At 35.1% G+C, this 20,000-nt stretch overlaps 1 protein-coding gene across 1 annotated transcript in view; it reads right to left on the bottom strand.

Moving 5' to 3' along the window:
* Positions 1 to 967, bottom strand: part of LOC136830232 (beta-galactosidase-1-like protein 2) — a 29,133-nt gene extending 28,166 nt beyond the window's left edge. The window contains exon 1 of the mRNA XM_067089532.1: positions 751 to 967. Within this exon, the coding sequence (XP_066945633.1) occupies positions 751 to 816 (66 nt within the window). The 5' untranslated portion in view covers positions 817 to 967. The remainder of the gene's footprint in view (positions 1 to 750) is intronic.
* Between the last annotated feature and the right edge of the window lie 19,033 nt (positions 968 to 20,000).

Here is a 20,000-nt window from a genome sequence, read left to right as displayed (position 1 = left end):
GGTCAGTCCTGGCGAACGGGAAATTCAACAACTATCCAAACACAGACGAAACCCAATATTCGGTTATGAAGCCGATAAAATTTTTTCCTTCCACATTTGGATGTTTGCCTTTTTCTTTGCTGGACTTACGTACACACATATTTTATTGAAGCTGATATCCTTCTCTTGAGGAGTCAAGCGAGCATTATTAAATTTGCATACATAGATCACTCTGGTTATCTATTTTATCTATTAAATATCGAGTGACCACCAACGAATTTCAGATTGGATTAGTGAATGCTAAAAGAGGATGATGATACGGATTCGCGTCTTAGGATAAATTCTTCAAAACACTTTGTGGATAAATTTGTTGCTATTCTCGGGAAAGAAGTTCGTGAAACTAATTCACAAAGAAAAACCGGTCTTTGTTAACAAATAAGCATCACAACCACTGAGTACTGATGGTCAAAACGGAAATTAAACGAGGCAAAAATCAAAATGCAGTTGCAAGAGTATTTTTCCACTTGAATCAAGCATTTCAGAAGTATACTAATAGTATCCAGATGAGGAATACAATTTCATTTCCAGCTTAAGTGAGAAAAATGAGGACACAGGTTTTAAATCAGTATTCCGCCAATATATATACAATCAAAACTGGAAACAGGAGAGCCTCGACGAGGGAATTCTCACCCATCAGGAGGAAACCATTTTTTAAAGTATTCTCTTTCCCTAAATGCTTATAAAACCAACGGTAATGTATTTATCACTCACCTTCCAGCCCAAAATGCAAACGAAGAGTCGAATGAACCAAGATGTCATGATGGTTTCTCCCATCATCCAGAGGACCAAGTCTTCCCACCGATGAACCCAGAGGACTAAACGAGATGTCCAGAGAACCTCATTTTCCCAGGGTTATCTTTTGAGCGATGCTTGCCCTTACGATAACTTCTTGTAGCCTAAACGAGATATCAATCGACCGTTCCTCCATCTGAAAGATAAGAGGAAGATATCAAGAACAAGCAGAAAAAGACAAAGAGACGAAGGAGTAGAATTTTGAAGTACAGAATTATGAAAAACAGTGTATAGTAATAAAAAATTATTATTATTATTACTGTTGAGTTAATAGAGAAGTCTCACGCCTTGATCTCTTAATTAATTAATTTAACTGCTTACAAGACTCATAACAATTTTCTTCAAGGGACGTTTTAATTCCTCCTAGAATAATTCTCAGAATGTTGAGAAATAATTAGAAAATTATGTAAAGAAACAATTAAATTCATATCACTATCCTCATTTCTAAGGCCCTTTTATCAGGAGCTTCATAATACAATCTTGGAGATTCGCAAACGCATCTGAAGGCCCAAAAACCTACAGTTGAAGCGCTTCTTGGTTCAGACTTAAACAAGAATTGAACATAACTACTCTGACATACAATTCAATTAAGAATATGTTAATCAAAGATTTAAAAGGCCTACAGATACCGGTATCTTCAAAAAAGGCGTAACCACACGTAGGAGCACTTCCCAGCACCTCATGCAAACTTGGCCTATAGTATAATTCTTACCATAATTTGTTTACTATTTTTTTACTGAAGTGTGATAAGTTTTTTGCTTTTTCATTGTATATTTCAACTACTAACTGTGAATGTGGCAATTTCTTCTTTAATATCTAATGACAGAGAGCTTGTTTCCTGACATTCTCACGGCAACAGTCAATACTGCAGTATTTCTAACGCAAGAAACAATAAAAGTTAAAAACGGGAAAGGAAACCAACTTAAAAATTACACTTGAACCTAGAAGAGGTTTTACATTTATAAATGTGAACTGACAACTGATGAAGAGGTCGTACCAGCTGCTGTCCAGTCCTAGAACTGATCATTCTCTTTTTGTCGTCTAAACGTAGTTTTTTTTTAATATTTACTTAAAACTACATTTCGGATAAGGGAATCTATAAACAGTACCGATCCCTAACTATGAAGAAGGGTCTTATTTCGTTGTTTGTAAACAGAAGGGCTTAGAAGAGGCATATACTTCGAAATATTTTTTTTTTTATTCTTTATATGCATGGAAATTTTACCAACATTGTTTCTCGCTGGATCCAAGGCTTTCATTTTATACGCAAAATTATTACTTTAGGTTTTCATATGAAACTGTTAGATATCATAAAACTAATGCCACAAAAGAAGTGTTAAACAGGCAAGTTCCCTACAAAACCTTCTAGAAAGAAAACTAGTTTGTTAAAGAAGCACTTAATTCGAAAGAGTAAGACTATCTGCAACAACATAATTAAATTCTTTCAGAATTTAGGAGAAATTGTCAGTTTCACTTGCTACGCGAAGAGTTTATCAAGTAACATGTTTTAAACGTAGTTTGGAGTATATTTGCATTATATACACAAAACATATCTTTTACAGTGAATAATTTTAAATTCCTTACCGAAGTACACGGCCATGAAAAACTAAGGATATCAACTTCAGTTTCTCCAGATTAAAGTTGTTTTAAATTACGATGGAAGTATATTAAAAAGGTGTAGTCCTTACTCTCAACTATTTTTTATTATCTTCGTTCGTCCTTCCTGTATCCACTTGCTAACAGTTCTTAAGCTTTAAACATTGTCAACAACCTAAATTTATTTTTCTACCTGTATATTTTCGTTTAACGCTGAGAATGATTCCAAAAGTCATACCGTCACTAAAAGATGTCATGCGTTTTGTACATATTGATTCATGACCATATCATTATTATCATTATATTTTTCAAAATGGCATATCATTATCATCATCATTATTTTTCAAAATGGGCATATATTCATATAGAACAGGCCAACATTGATACTAGCTTGCGATCAAGCTTTCAAGTTGGCGAAAAAAGAAAAAACATTGAAAAACGATACTGCACATAAAAAAATAAACAAGACATATAAGAACAGATAAAGAGTATTTGCGAAAAGGTAACACAATAGAAACTAAGGCAGCGGTACAGGGAACTATAAGTAGCATCATGCCTCTCTTAATTCATGAACCCTTCAGGCATCCACATCCGTATATTCAATAACCATAACTCTGAGTAAGTCTCTTCGACAGCTCTGTAGTGGAGAAAGCGAAAGACCTCAGGTACCAAGAAATGTGACACCGAGGCACCGCAGCAGAAAACGGACCCTGAAGCTCTACCAAACGAGCAGCATGGATTAACACTAAAAATCCATAAGGCACAAAACAAAAGGTTTAAAGACAAAGGGTAATGGTCAGTGTGACTGGGCAGCTGATATGGCAAATGATTCCTAACTAAATATTTGCTAAGAGGCTGAGGTCAACTCAAGTCTCGTAGTCACAGGGGAAGGTCGTGAACGTGACCTCCAAGTCAGTAATCAAGACTGATAAGTAGGCCTACACTAACACAAGGATTTAGTAAGGATACCTGAGTGTGTTTCTAGATGTATGTAGAGACGATTTTCCCTTGACTTTACCGATAGAGAGGGGATATTCCGAAAGCAAATGATAAGTAACGTGTGAGATCTATCTATCTATCTATCTATCTATCTATCATCTATCTATATATATATGTATGTATATATATATATATATATATATATATATATATATATATATATATATATATATATATATATATATATATATATACGTAACAGAAATATACTCATCAGGACCTTCACTACCTGGTGACAGAGGCTGACGCCCAGTGATAACCTTCAGCACGTAGTCACAATGTGAGGTTATTACCCCACGCTATGCCCCTCGGATGTTCCACGGGATTATGTGCCGACGATGCCCATCACAGTACTGACAAGACCCAATGCTGTTCAGCTCTACTGAATGAACGACTAACGTTATAGGGAATTTTTTTTTTTTACCAAACTGTTTAACTACTCGGTATATGATTTTTTCTTTTTCGTCTACAGGTTTAGTAAATAGCGCACAGTCTGACAAACATGTTTGAACCATGATACTACAAATGTAAACATAATCTCCCTTTCCACCTGTTGGGTACAAACATGGGACTCTCAATCTCACCTCAACAATCTAATTTTTAAATGGGTGAATAACTCATTTTCTACAGTAACTCAAACATCAAGTTAAAAAGGCATCGTTAAACTGTCCAGGACTCAGGAGCATGTTGTGAACGTCAATAGGTAACAATGAGGCTCAAGAAGTCAAGAGAGAGAGAGAGAGAGAGAGAGAGAGAGAGAGAGAGAGAGAGAGAGAGAGAGAGAGAAAATGACAGTCTACATGAAGGGAGAACAGATGGAAGAAATATACATAAAATCTAATATTCTGACATTAAAAGCAGCTGACACTTAAACTTTTTATCAAATATTATTAAAAAATCAATTATAGAAATACAAACGTAGAAATAATTCTATTTAACGTGTGAGATGACAGATGTTTCGTGATAAATAATCTCGAAAAACAAGGAATAGTTTTTTTTTTTTTTTGCTGTTTGCGAGAACACAGACAGGTGTTTTGTAAAAGGTAATCCCTAAGAGATAGGTATGAAGTCTGTCTTGAGTTCACTCTCATTGTTACCATGGCGCCTTACGCCGCCTCCGTTCTCTTTTTCTTCCGAGTCTCCAGGTAAGTTAAGCTTTGAAAATCCAGGGATAAATATATGTTTGTTCCCTCTCTTTTATCAACATTAATACACAACACACACACATTTAGAATAATACATATATATATATATATATATATATATATATATATATATATATATATATATATATATATATATATATATATATATGTGTGTGTGTATGTATGTATACATGTATAAATATATATTTATGTATATATATACATATATAAATACACATACATATATATACATACACATATATATATATACATACATATATATAATACTACAACTCTGTCTTGTGTGTTTGAATGCACACTAAGAATCGCTGAGGTTTCTGGGAATTCCGAAGGTTTCTGGACATTCCAAAGAGTTCTGGGAATTCCGAAAGCTTCTGGGGATTCCGGAGGCTTCAAGACAATCTCCAGGCTCTGCAGCCTTTGGATTTCTTGCACAATACTAAAGAAAAGATTTTTATGGAGCTGAAGACGGCTTCACAGGATTCTGGAGTCGTGAAGACGTCTTCAAGAAGACGTTATAATCCAGTGGGCGTTTCTCCAGGAATCCTTCAGGAGCTGAAGACGGCTTCACAGGATCCTGGGGTCTTTAAGACTTCAAGATGACGTTATAATCCAATGGGCGTTTCTCCAGGAGTTGTTCAGGAGCAGAAGACGGTTCCAGAGGATCCTGGAGTCGTGAAGACGTCGTCAAAAAGACATTTTAATCCAATGGGCGTTCCTTCAGGAGTCCTTCTGGGAATTCCAAAGACACCTGGGAATTCCGAAGGCTTCTGGGAATCCCGAAGGCTTCTGGGAATTCCAAAGGCTTCTGGAAATTCCGAAGACTTCTGGGAATTCTGAAGGCCTCTGGGGCTTCCGAAGGCTTCAAGACGATCTCCAGGCTCTGAAGCCTTTGTATTTGCACAACACTAAAGAACAGCGTTTTATGGAGAAGAAATCGCCTTAAGGTGAAAGGCTTCGAAGATTTTTCCATGGGAATTCCGAAAGCTTCTGGGAATTCCGAGGCTTCTGGAGTTTCCGAAGGCTTCAAGACGATCTCCAGGCTCTGAGCCCTTTGGGTATGCAGTACATTCGAAGGTATGGAAATGCTATTTTTTTTTTTTTTTATCACAATGACATGCAGCTCTAACTGGCCCGAGATTTTCAACACTAAGTGACACAACGGGTCACAGGTGGTCTAGTACGTATGTAAATATGTATATTTTATATATATATATATATATATATATATATATATATATATATATATATATATATATATATATATATATATATATATATATATATATATATATATATATATATATATATATATATAAAATGACGTGGATCCAGGAACCTCTTCCCAAAATTCTTGCAAAAAACTGAAAGGCTAACATTTTCAACCAACCCCCACTCATGGGAAAAGCATACCCCCCACACACTCATACATACTATATAAAATGTAAGGCTTTCATTTTTCAGTAAGAATTTGAGAAGAGGTTGCTAGATCCACGCCCTTTTCAATCCATACTGCGACTGATCATGGTTGACTACCTACCAGGTACGGTTCAAGAAATGAGCATAACCCTAACCCGGGTTCAATCTAGGAGCTCTTCTTGGTGAGGTGAGGCTGTGTGAAAATACCACGTCCAACATTCATTTAGCTTATGACTTCTCGATTTTGTATATTTTTGGATACATTTTCAAGATTCGAACCTGGTTTAGAAGAAGCTGCAGTCAAGCACTGATATAGACATTTCCATTCACATATCCGGATTCAAGGTTTTTGTTAAGGAATCGAGAAGTCAAGAGTTCATTAAACAATGGCATATATATATAAATTTATATATATATATATATATATATATATATATATATATATATATATATATATATATATATATATATATATATTGTTATGATCTCGCCTCTCGAGATCGACATGTTCTAAACGAAACAAGCAATTGGGCTGTAATGACTGACGAGAGGTGACAAACAAAGGAGGGAGGAGCAGAACAAAACGAAAAAGTTACCTTAAAATTAATTTATTTACAATATAGTTATATACATAATAATGTACAGTTGAGTCAAGGTTCAATTTAAAAACAAAATGAACATTACTACAAATGAATTAATTACATAACAGTAGCGGCAACAATAAAAAACAAAGATAAATAAAATAGAGTCAGTACAAAAATGAATCAATACAAAAATGAAATCAATTAAACATGAACCAAATCAATAATTACCAGAGTAGCACAAAAAATTATTAAATCCATAAACAAATAACTTGGCCAACACAGTAAATACATTTAATAGAGTCAGTTAAAAATAATGCAAAACATAAGTAAGGCAACTGACCTCAGTAATAAGAAATAACCATAAGGTTAATCACACAATGACCACAAATGTTGTTAAATACCATAACCATAACAGGGTTGAACAAATACAATAATCACAACAGGATTGAGGTCACGTACAGAAAAATGTTGAGTTGTTGAAACAGACGAAGTGATCCTCAACATTTTGCAGACCGACTCGCTACGGACGGACAACGACAGAGCCGATACGGCAACCATCTAGCCCTCAGGTACAGTCTTCCAACACCGGACGCCCACGACAGAGTTGAAACAACAACCATCACGTCCATCAAACATGGTGCCACCTCAAAGTCTGTTTGCTGCCAAAGGATGTGAGCCCAGAAAAAGTCGTCCATCCAAAATGGACTCACAGGTAAATAATACCTGCTGCTACTCTGCTGCCAAGATGCTGACTCGTTGCTGCTACGAACCTGACTGTCGAAGTCTGACGCCATTCACCAGACGACAGCTCGCCAGCAAGAAAAACAAAAACAAAAAAACAAAAGGAGGCAACAACCCACTAAGGGAACAATCGACAAACGATTGTTCCTAACATATATATATACATATATATATATATATATATATATATATATATATATATATATATATTGTTTGTGCATAAAATAAACGTGTGTGTGGCACAACAAACTAAATACAAGAAATGTCAGTCAACAAAAGAAAAGAACTTTGCACAAAGAAGTTCAGATTCGATAAGTAAAATAAACTGTATGTACCTTAGCGCCTGAAGCAATACGAGTATTGAAACGATACCAAACATCCGGCACATCCATTGACGCCCTTGTTGACATTCATCACCGACGGCAAACACTAGACGAAAAATCTCTTATTACGGTGTTATGGCCCAGAAACCCTTCTCATGAAAATAGCCAGCGCTTATTCTACACAAAAGTTCTCAGAATTACCACTTTGGAAAAATGTTGAACGCCGACAATGTCAACAGTCGGTTCAGAAAACTTCCTCGAAATTTATTCTTTATATACAAGGCTTCGCTTGACATGAATGAATGTCAAATAAGGCATAAGAAAAGCGATGGCTGATTGAATCAAAGCGCTATACGAGGTCACAATTGCTATATGAATAACATTTTAAAGCCAGCAACTGTCGGTGGAAGAAAACGTCGAAAACTCTAGTTATTACTGATGTATTTTGATTACTTTTCTGTGTGAGATATATAGAGCGACAGACAGATCCAATGACGTTCCATCGAAAGAAAGAAAAAACGAGGAAACAACAATATTCTCATGTCGCTGAAACGTGGGGTAGATTTTAATTTTCCTGCCCGAAAGAGAGAGAGAGAGAGAGAGAGAGAGAGAGAGAGAGAGAGAGAGAGAGAGAGAGAGAGAGAGAGATTTCCCGTCCATCCTATTAGCAAGATGTTATTATCGTTATTTCAAAATGCCAACGCATTCATAAAAAGCACGTTAAAAGGGAAACTCACTTGCAAAGCTACCCTACACAGAATTCCTCTATTTGGGAGAGAGAGAGAGAGAGAGAGAGAGAGAGAGAGAGAGAGAGAGAGAGAGAATATCCCGTCCATCCTATTAGCTAGATCTTATTATCGTTATTTAAAAATGCCAACGCATTCATAAAAAGCTCGTTAAAAGGGCAACTCACTTGCAAAGCCAGCCAACACAGAATTCCTCTATTTGGGAAAGAGAGAGAGAGAGAGAGAGAGAGAGAGAGAGAGAGAGAGAGAGAGAGAGAGAGAGAGCATCAGATCCAAGATAGGTAAAGTAAAACACTAGTCGCCTCCAGTCTACAAAAACTACGATGGGAAAGTTTTTCTTTTTCCCCTCTCACACTCTCTGTGTTTAAGAAAAAGATCCCATCAGCCAGTGTCTTTTATAAAACCATTCTTTCTCCAAATCCGGGTGGATTAGATTCGCTCTCACGGGAGAGGTGCAGAGCTTAAAACTCGATGACGTGGAGAATGTTTTCATTTTTTTATGATAAAAAATTTTGCCACAAGGCTACGCATTTAAAAACTATGTAATATCTGAGGTGTTTTCAACTGTTTTCATTCGAGAGAAAATGGTACAAAATTGCAAACTTTGATTACAAGGAACTACGTCTTTATTCTAGGTGATGATACACAAGAGAGGCATTTAATTCTTTGTAAGTTAAGGTTACAAAATCATAAAATTTGCTCATGCTATATATATAAATTTTCAAGATGGAAAAGTTCACAATTCGAAGAATATGCTTCGATGTTAAGCTATCTTTTAAAGCCAAGTGATTTAGAATCAACGAATTAATTGTTTTGATTACATAAAAAACAAAACCAGAAAATTCCCTCGTACTAAGCTATCTATATTTGCAAGATGATGTTAAAATAGAAGCATATACAAACGTTTTGATAAAACAAAATTTGTTTCCACAACGATACAAATTTCTCACCCTCACAAATGCATCAATTCAAGATGATGTAACACCTTGAGACATTTAAATTTCTTTTAATACGATTAAAATGTCTTATACTGCAAAATCCTCGGAAATGTAGAAAAGAATGAATTTGTATCAAGTACGTATTAGTACAAATTTGGCATAATCCATTTCATTCAATTAAAATGAAAATATTGACTAAAGCTAAATAACGAATTTCCTTTATCCTATAATAAAAAAAAGGTGTTTATATCATAAACAAAGCTGAATACGAAAACTTTATATTTCATGTTCAAAAATGGTAATCAAGGTAAGTTCAATTCTGTATCACGATGCCAATGCCCTATCAAGAAAGAAACTGTTTTATTCGTGTGAATGTATCACAAAGGTAAGTAAAGAATTAATAACAAATGCGCTTGGCTGTGTGATGTTTCCAATGCATATTGTACGTAAGTATTGTTTAAAAAACGATCAGAGGAATACGAATACGATTACTATTCAAAAACAAAAAATTTGGAGTCAATCGGCCAAACTGACAATTACAAACTGTCTATAACAGGTGATAAAGAACGTCATGTATTATTATTATTATTATTATTATTATTATTATTATTATTATTATTATTATTATTATTATTATTACTATTATTATTATTATTATTATCCATATCGTGCATACATCTTTAAAGAAAATCCTAAAGTCAAGCTCCCAAATAACCATATAGCCTAAGCAACGTTTTACAATTAAAAAATTGAATATTAGCCAAAGCGTTAAGTTTCTACGTCAGATTTTACGATGAGCAAACGAGGAAAGGTTTTTAGTAAACGATGTCTCTAAGAAAGTATATCACTAATTACTAAATAGAGCTGCTCACTCAGTAATCAATCGCTCAAGACTAAAAGAAACGGGGGGGAAAAGTCATTAATCAGTATCGCGTCAGGAAATAAATCTTGATGACAAAACCTAATTTTTTTAAACTCGAACCAATTTCGAAAATTATGTTGACAATCTTCTAAACAAGAAACTTTTCTAGTTAATTGAATCGTAAGATATACTTCTAGAAACACTGCTAGTGGCATCCTCAACAAAATATGCCAGACATAGCAGTTGGAAGCATGAAGAACTGACCTTTGACCTTTCAACCAGTTCAATCGAGACGAGAAATGAAATACTGGCACTTCTGAAACATCTCAAAACATCTTAAAACTTTTCTCATTGAGTGTTTTGCAGAGATTTCATTTCACAGTTTAGTGAGTTTGTTTTACAGTGAAAGGGAAGAGAGGCAGCAGCGGAGGCTGCACTTCTTTACCGTCTCTAATGATAATATTCCTCATAATGATGGAAATCGCTGCGAGTGAAGGCTGATGAGTTCCTTTCAAAGACCTTCATCATGGGAATGGAAAATGAGGTATAATTTTCCTTCTCAGACGCTGAGAAGACGATGCACGATCCTTTTCGTACTTCGATTATAAGCTTCTTCCTTATTAAAGGCAGTTAGCATAAAACCAGCAACGTTAGAGAGAATACAAATATGTTTCAGGATAAACCAACAATAACATTGTTTACATGAAGATTCAAGGATTATAAATGAGCGCAAAGATGGTAACTCTCTCTTGAGCCAATATACCTCTCTCTCTCTCTCTCTCTCTCTCTCTCTCTCTCTCTCTCTCTCTCTCTCTCCCATTATTACTCTCCCTCCTCCACTTCTCGCGTTCTGCAGCCATTATGCTTTATCTCTTCCAAGCGTAACATTCATAATACTTATAAACTGTTAATCACATTGAAATCCTATTATTCTACGAAGATTACAGACGCAAATTTCTCAAGAAATAGAAAGAAAAGAAATCTCAATAAGCGCGTTATCTTTCAACAGCAGGATTATAAAAGACGAGAAAATATAAGCATATTGTGTGCGCAAGTTTTAAATTGCGTGGGTGCAAGTATCGGCGCAAAGAATGATCCGGATTTGCAAGATATTTCATACTACAAAACTCATAATTAAACAATTCTGGAGTAAAACCATAATCGGTGAGAGAGAGAGAGAGAGAGAGAGAGAGAGAGAGAGAGAGAGAGAGAGAGAGAGAGAGAGAGAGATGGGATTTAAGGAGCACAGACAGTCTTGACCTTGGGAAAGAGAGCTGGTTAAATTCATGGGGTCAGAATCTCGGGTGAGAACCTTGAAACTGTATCACTTTTGTCTCTTCTTTCTGTATTTCCCTTTACCTCCTCTTACTTCTTCCTAATTAACACCATATTCTTTGGAAGCTCGATTTTCAAGTCAATGCCCCCCTGTGGGCTTATTCCATATGAATAGGTTTCATCTTCTGAATAATATTAACTTGTAAATAAAATTAATGCGAACATAACAGTCTTTCCTCTGGAAACTACTAGGCAAAAGGGCTGTTACAAAATAAATAAATAAGTTTTCTAGAGCATCATTATATTTTTCAATCTAAGAGTAACTTTTTCAATACTTTATTCAGAGAGTGACTTTATGGATGACATTCTCTCTTAATGAAAGCTTCAGGTTTATATATATATATATATTATATATATATATATATATATATATATATATATATATATATATATATATATATATATATATATATATATATATATATAAACTTCAGCATCTTCTAAATACACTCATTACTTCTTCCACAAAAGTTACGCATTTGGTTTCGCTTAACTGTCTATTTGCAGTCTGACGTCAGAATCAATGCACAAAGTTTTACGAACAATAAGCTCTTCAGATTAGAAGTGCTCCTTGAAACAACTGATCTAATTCTGGTGCGCATATAATTCTAGTTACGAAGGCAAACCGAGCTCTCGAGGATACCAAGACTGGCAACCGAAAAAAAAAACGGCCATTGAGAAACTTATGCTAAAGTAAGTATACGATTCTTGAGGTCTTCCATTTCCCATTACTTCTACTTACATACGGGTGAATCACATCAACACTGAAACCTTGGCTGCGATCATAGATTTTTATCTTTTAATGATCAAATTTGACAATTAACTTACTCGGGTACTGGCCTTACGCGCTAACAATGTGAACGGGATACCAAAACTAAAAGCCAAAGTTATGAAATATTTAAACCAACGAAAATCCCTATATTTCAGAATAGACGACAAAATGATCATAACACACCGTCCACTCGGGGCAGATTTCTCTCTAAAATTAGTAACCTTGAGGATGCCTCCTTATGAAAAAATGCTTCGAGTTTCCGTAAGATTTGTTTACCCGGTCTGGAAATACCTTTCCCAACGCGCACACATCCAAACACGGGTGACAGCCTCGCAATGCTACAACTCTGTCGGAGGGAATCAGCGAATAGTCATAACTGACGTGCTTATCTGAATGACTGACTTCGTTGGCTTTCGCCTTACTTGCAGGGCTATTTGAGGTCCATAAAACTGCACATACTGCTTTCTGCATAAACTTTTTTTTTTTACCTTATCTTTGCTTATTCTGAGCCCTCGATTTTTGATTGAGTTTCCTTTTTTAAGTTCCGATGATAAGAAAAATGATTTGCATTCTTAACAGATGCATATATAAAAGATAATCCGTTGTTCTATTAATTACCTATTCAATCAACAGATACCAACTCTTTGTCTCACAGAATGGAAAAGTTTCATGACGCAAATAACCTGACAAGAACCGTGGCACAAGCTTGGCCTTGTCAGTCCATCAGCTGTCGTGATCCCACGATAATCAGAAGGATGAATCAGGAGTAACTTAAAATAATAACAAGGAAAATGATAATTAAAATGTATATCACTTTGAGTGGTCTCAAATACTTTTTGGCACTTACATCAATCCAAAAAGCCGTTTATACGACCACTTTGCTCCTGACGATTTTAGCCATTCATCTTTATCTGTTCATTTATATGCTTTAGAATATGTTTCTGATCTCTATTTTCCTCTTTTAACGCTTACAAAATTTCGTCGGTAAGTTAATGGCCTTTTTTAATTGCTTCCATATGGCTATGTGCACATTTTCAATAGTAGTAGTAGTAGTAGTAGTAGTTCTAATAATAATAATAATAATAATAATAATAATAATAATAATAATAATAATAAAAATCAGCACCACTTCAGATTCTCCCCACATCCACAAAATACATTGTAATAAATATCATAATACTCAAGGTCAAATGCTTGAATTTTATATATATATATATATATATATATATATATATATATATATATATATATATATATATATATATATATATATATATATATATATATATATATATATATATATATCAGAACACTTTCTCACTGATGTTCAAGTAATTTCATAGATTCTTCTTCCATCCATGAAGATGCTTTGGAACAATGATCGCAAGCAGACAAGAATTTCATGGCCAATATCTGTCTGAAAGATAATTTGCCTACGAACATCAAGCCAGGATAGCCTTCTCTCTCTCTCTCTCTCTCTCTCTCTCTCTCTCTCTCTCTCTCTCTCTCTCTCTCTCACACTATATGCCTACTTTGCGTGCAACGTCGCGCTTCCTAGATATTGAAGAGCTTCCTTCCCAGTTTGTCTCTTTCACGTGGTCTGTCCACAGCTTTCTTGGTCATCCCCTACTACTTTCCTCTGACACTTTCGAAGGGTACACTCTTTTAACCAGCCTATTGTCCTCCATTCCTTCCTCAAGACCAAACACTTCCAAAGCACTCTGGTCCATCCTTTTCTCTTACGTTAGCCTTTTTATCATTTCTACGTTTCTTCAATTATTATTATTATTATTATTATTATTATTATTATTATTATTATTATGCAGATCATGAACCCTATTCATATAGAACAAGCGCACAATGGCCATCGCCGTGAAATTCAAGCTTCCAAAGAATATGGTATCCTTTTGAAAGAAGTAACAGAAGATAATAGAAAATACAAAATGAAGATACCAGTTATCATAAAAAAATTAACAAAGTAATAAATAGATAAAAAGGTTAAGTTAAAGTATATCTTAGTTTAACCAGACCACTGAGCTGATTAACAGCTCTCCTAGGGCTGGCCCGAAGGATTAGACTTATTTTTACTTGGCTAAGAACCAATTGGTTACCTAGCAACGGGACCTACATCTTATTGTGGAATCCGAACCACATTATAGCGAGAAACGAATTTCTATCACCAAAAACAAATTCCTCTTGTTCTTCACTGGTCGGTCGGAGATTCGAACTCGCGACCAATAGAGTGGTAGCTGAGAACGGAACCCGCTCACCCAGCGAGGAACTAGATAAAAAGGTAATTAAATTGTTCAGATACAAGGAGAATTGCTTAAGGGCAATAATACATTGCAGCTTCGCATGAACTTTTGCAGTTTTAGTTGCACAACATCCTCCGGGAGACTATTCCACAGTCCAACGGTGTGAGGAATACAGGACACTGGAACCGATAAGTTCGACAGCGGGGGACATTCACTATATAATGGTGCTGCGGTTCATCAAATCTACTGTTGTTCCCGGTATGAAGAGAGGATCAGGGATCCTCTATCTAATCAAATGCCTGTACGAACCAACCGCTTCCATTCTTCCACTATCTGTAATTACTATTACAATTATTACAAGCCAAACTACAACCCTAGCTGGAAAAGCAGAATGCTACAAGTCCAAGGGCCCCAACAGGGAAAGCAGCTATATTACCATTTATTGCTCACTCTTACTGGTTTCCATCTATTTACCCTAAAAAATAATCTTGCTTTTGCTTCCATTTACCAACACCTTTCTCCTCTTGCAAATACTTTCAAACATTTCCCTTAGTTTCAGCAGTTTCTTTCTTACTTCTGTCATTATGAAGTCATAAACGTATTAAACGGCCTTGGAGACATAACACACTCTTATCTCAGGCCCATTTTCACTCCAAACCAGTCATTATCTCGTCTACCTATTTCATTGTCCCTAAATATTCGTAAGGTTCAATCACATTAAAACTTTCTCCATTGACTGTTATTTCATTTGTGCATACCCTGTCCTCACCACTTCGGCCTTTCTCAGATATTTTTAGCCCCACCTATCCAGTTACAATTTGCATTTTATGAAAGAAGCTTTGTAAACCTTATGGTGTTTCGTTGATCAAAATGAGTGGTCTGCACATTCAAAGACTGCCAGGGGCAGTGTTAAACCAGTTTAAGCCATCTCGACCACCTCCGAACACTTTTCTATCAAATGATCTGTGAGAAGACAAACAGCAAAGGTGAAATACCATTCCTTGTAACGCTAACGCCCCACTATTTATGTAAATTCGCTTCACAGGACCAATCATTATCTTTGCATGTACTTTGTGAAAGTTATTCAAAGTCAGGAGAATAATAATAATAATAATAATAATAATAATAATAATAATAATAATAAAAATAATAATAATAATAAAAAGTTATTTCAGGGCCACTTACTAGTACGATACGGAAATAACTGTACTGTAACGTCGAGGATCAGAAACAATGGGAAATAAACTGAAAAAAAAGCCATACATATTTCTACGTTTACAGAAAAACAAATGACTGGTCCAAACATTCAGAGCCAAGTGACCATCATAAGTTTTGTCTGCTTTTCCTTCGGACTGTATAGCATCTTATGCCCACATATTCCTTCTGCATCTTACTTTCGTCTTTCTTCTTCATTCATAATATCCCATTACAGTAAGTTTCTTTTGACATTACTCAACTGTATAAATGTTTGAAGTCTCTGCAATATTCTTTTAGTTGATGGTTTCATTTTTTATAATACAGATTTCTTACGTTCCTGTTTTTATGTTTTCAAAGTTTTATTACTTTCTATTCAAATTTTGGAGAATTTTGCGAAAAATTTGTGTATGTACTTTCTTGCTTAAATTGTTTTCTCATCTTACTTCGTTTTTATAGTTCTAAATTTTCCAAAACTAATAATCTGCAGAAAGTAAAATTTCATATATATATATATATATATATATATATATATATATATATATATATATATATATATATTCATATATATATATATAATATATATATATATATATATATATATATATATATATATATATAATATATATATAATATATATATATATATATATATATATATATATATATATATATATATATATATATATAATTCTACATTTCCAAAATTTCTAACAAAAAATTTTACCAAGTGCTACCTTATCTCCACACCCCCCTTTTTTTCGTTTTAGAAATTACTACTTTCCAAAACTTTGTTAAAACCCTTCCTTACAATCTTTCCATTTTATAGTAAGAATTATCCAAAAAAATGATTGCATACCATATTTATTTAAAAATACTCATAATAACTCTTCACTTTTTTTTTTTTTACGAAAAACAAAATCTTCCGACGCATCTGCTCTCATCCTATAATTTTACTTCTTCCTGTGCAAGAAAAAATGATCCACCTGTCGGGAAGAAGGTCCCAAATGCATTCGAATACTCGGTGGAAATTAACGCCGGTTCCATTTACACAAATTCAAAATAAACGGTGATTTCGAATCGGTCTTCCGCATAATTTAGTGTGTGTCGCTTGATCACCTTTATGGTAGTCTTTTAATTTTGTTATCTCATCACTGCTGCGTATATAGTTACAGTATGTTTGCTGATTTATCACTGTCTTTCTATTTGCAGTTTTAACGTCTGTTTTCTCATTTCTTTTCACATTGGGATCTTTCTCAACAGTGATCCTGATAATGAGACAACAGATAATGTCAATCAATCAATCATTCCATCACATACGTACATTCCGTTCGGCAGAAGCTTGCTTTGCAAGTTTGTCCTTTAGGGCTTTTCCCATATGATTTCTAGTCTATTTTGATATCAGTAATAATAATAATTATAATTATTACCATTAGGCTACAGTAATAATTATTATTATTGTAATTACCATTTAGGAGATCGTGTCTCCAAATTACTAATTATTATAATTATTTTGAATGAACTTTTCCTGATTAACTTAAGAATTTCAAAATAGGTTTTCATTTGTTCCTGATTAGCCTACATTCATATCAGGAAAATAACGGTATTTTTTATTTTATTTTAACATTAAATATCAATATACATATATATTTGTGTAAATTTCAGTTTAAATATTTTACATTCCTCCGAAGACTAGAACAAGAAAAACGAGAAACCGTATTTTAAAGATGAGATATAGAAATAAAAAGTTATAGCATTCAAATACAAACATTTCGGGTTCCTCGAGAAGTTTACATCAGGAAAATTGCTTGCAGTAAAGATAAAAAATATAAATATAAAAAGAAGTATTCTTCATTCATTTACAGGTTTACTGAGTAATCCTACGGCAAATATAGAAGTTTATGCCGAAATACAAGTAACGCACACTTGAAATGTGTACTAAGATGTGAGTAAGATGAATTAAAATGCAAAAATAAAAAATTTATCTAAAATCCATACTATCATGAATTGTATTGATACATATGCAAGATTCATTATAATTTCTTAGCACAAATGTGCGTCTGCGCCTAGTCACACGCACAAGCAAGCAAACTCACGCAAAGCAAAACGGCGAAAACATCTGCTCCAAGTACCTTCTGTTCCAGAAATGAACAAAAGGAATAATACCTAAGAAAGACATATATTGAGCTGACATTTATTCTCTCTTTTCTCAGCCTATTCAGAGAGATGAAGGAGCTTCGAGCGGGGGCTGGGGGGCGGGTGATTATCGTTTAAGTTATAAATTCGCTGGAAATCAATTTAGACTAATTAATAGTGTAGAATACACCGAAACAATTAACTTCAGTCGAAGACTTAGAGAGAAAGAATAAAATAAAGAGAGAGAGAGAGAGAGAGAGAGAGAGAGAGAGAGAGAGAGAGAGAGAGGAGAGAGAGAGAGGTTCGGGGAGCGGACCCCCAAACTCATCGTAGAAGCAACAGACGTCAAAAGATCCAGCATCCTTCATCGTATAATCGTCTTTTTCCCCTATTTTCACTCCCATCTTTTTTTCTTTCTGCCTAACCACCCCCCACCCTCTATCTCTCTCTCTCAAGGGCCGGATGATGGCGTTTCTTATGGCTGGTGGGGTGGTGGGTACGAGGAGGTGGAATAGTTGGGAGGAGGCAGACGTAGGAAGAGGGGAAGGAAGAGTGTGGGTTGTTCTTATGGGCTACCAACTACAAAGATATATCGGTGGACTCTAATGATATTCAAGGGCCAAGACCCGAAAAGGGCCATAACCGTGGAGATGATATACAACAGCCAGCTTCTCCTGTCGTAGGATTTCCTCTCACATTTCACCCGTCCTCCTTCTTCAGGAGAAGCGGTAGCAAAGGAAGACCCCCATTTTACCACAACCCTCCTTGACGAGATGCGGCAGCAGACAACTGCCCAATTTCACTACCTCTCCTTCAGGATAAGTGGTGGGGGATAAACTCGTTATGCTACTGCTTCTTCAGGAGATGCAGTAGCGGGCGACAACCCCGATTTTACCTCTTAAGATGAGGTGGCGGGGCAGTCACCACTTCAGTAAATGTATGGTTGTGTATGAAGGGCATCATTTTGCCACTATTTCTTCAGATGCTGTGGCTGGTCTTAAAATCCCAATTTGGCTTCTGCTATTCTTCAGGAGATCCGGTGGCCGGTCTCAAGACTCCTGTTTTTCCACTACTATTTTTTTTTTTTAGGAAATGCGGTTTTCTCAAGGTCCCTGTTGGTCGGTCTCCAGATTCCCCATTTAACCACTGGATGTCGCAGCATTCCCACCTTTCAATCACGTCTTGGTTAACTATATGGAGAATCTATTGCTGCTACTTTTGTCAACGATGCCTTACGCCTGTAGATAATTTTCACAAAAGCATTCTTCTCAACTAGAGGGTTGAGTCCTCTATACAGTCATACTGAGGGTGAATTAATACCTTTTATATCGCTTTCTAAAAAAAATACAGGGTTGAGTTCTCTACAGTCATATTGAGGGTAAACTAATACCTTTTATATCCATTTCTCAAAATAATACAGACTATATTACAGGCGAGATATCACAAATAACCAGATTATTGGTTCCATAACAGCAAATGCGTCGTTGACAGGAGAGAGAGAGAGAGAGAGAGAGAGAGAGAGAGAGAGAGAGAGAACAATGTTTAATTTTAAACTACGCCAAAGCAATTATCATTTTGTAACTTATCAGACTAGTAATTCATAAAGCTTTGTTTAGCAGTTTTCTTTGACCGTATTATGAAAAATAAATGATTTCCGTCTCGCTATTCTGTGTATTTCAGCCGCCATGTGAAAACACATGGTTTCATATTTATTTATTTTTTTTTTACTTTTCAGTAATATCATAGTTGAATTTTCTTTTGAACATAAACAGTATTTGGTCTTGCAATTTTTATCAAATGCATACAAACATACAATTCTTTCATTGCCCGTTTGCCTTTTTATGTTCTTCAGACTTGTTCTCGATCGCGTTTACTTCCTCTTAAAATATTCACGCTCAAGTGGTATATTATCATTATCACTCAAAATGAGTATGTATTCATATGGGACCTTTTAGGTCTGAACTTTAAAAACAAGCTTCTACGGAATAAAATGCCCTCATGTGAAGAGTTAAAATCAGCGCAAACAAAATATCAAATGTATACGTATACAGTACAAAGTAATTCAACCCAGTCAAGCTAAACCAATGAAATTCTCGTTTTCAGC

Source organism: Macrobrachium rosenbergii, chromosome 46 (assembly GCF_040412425.1).
Source record: "Macrobrachium rosenbergii isolate ZJJX-2024 chromosome 46, ASM4041242v1, whole genome shotgun sequence".
In the NCBI taxonomy this organism is placed as follows: domain Eukaryota; kingdom Metazoa; phylum Arthropoda; class Malacostraca; order Decapoda; family Palaemonidae; genus Macrobrachium; species Macrobrachium rosenbergii.
Note: the sequence above shows the minus strand (reverse complement) of the source record. Positions and strands in the feature narration are given on the sequence as shown.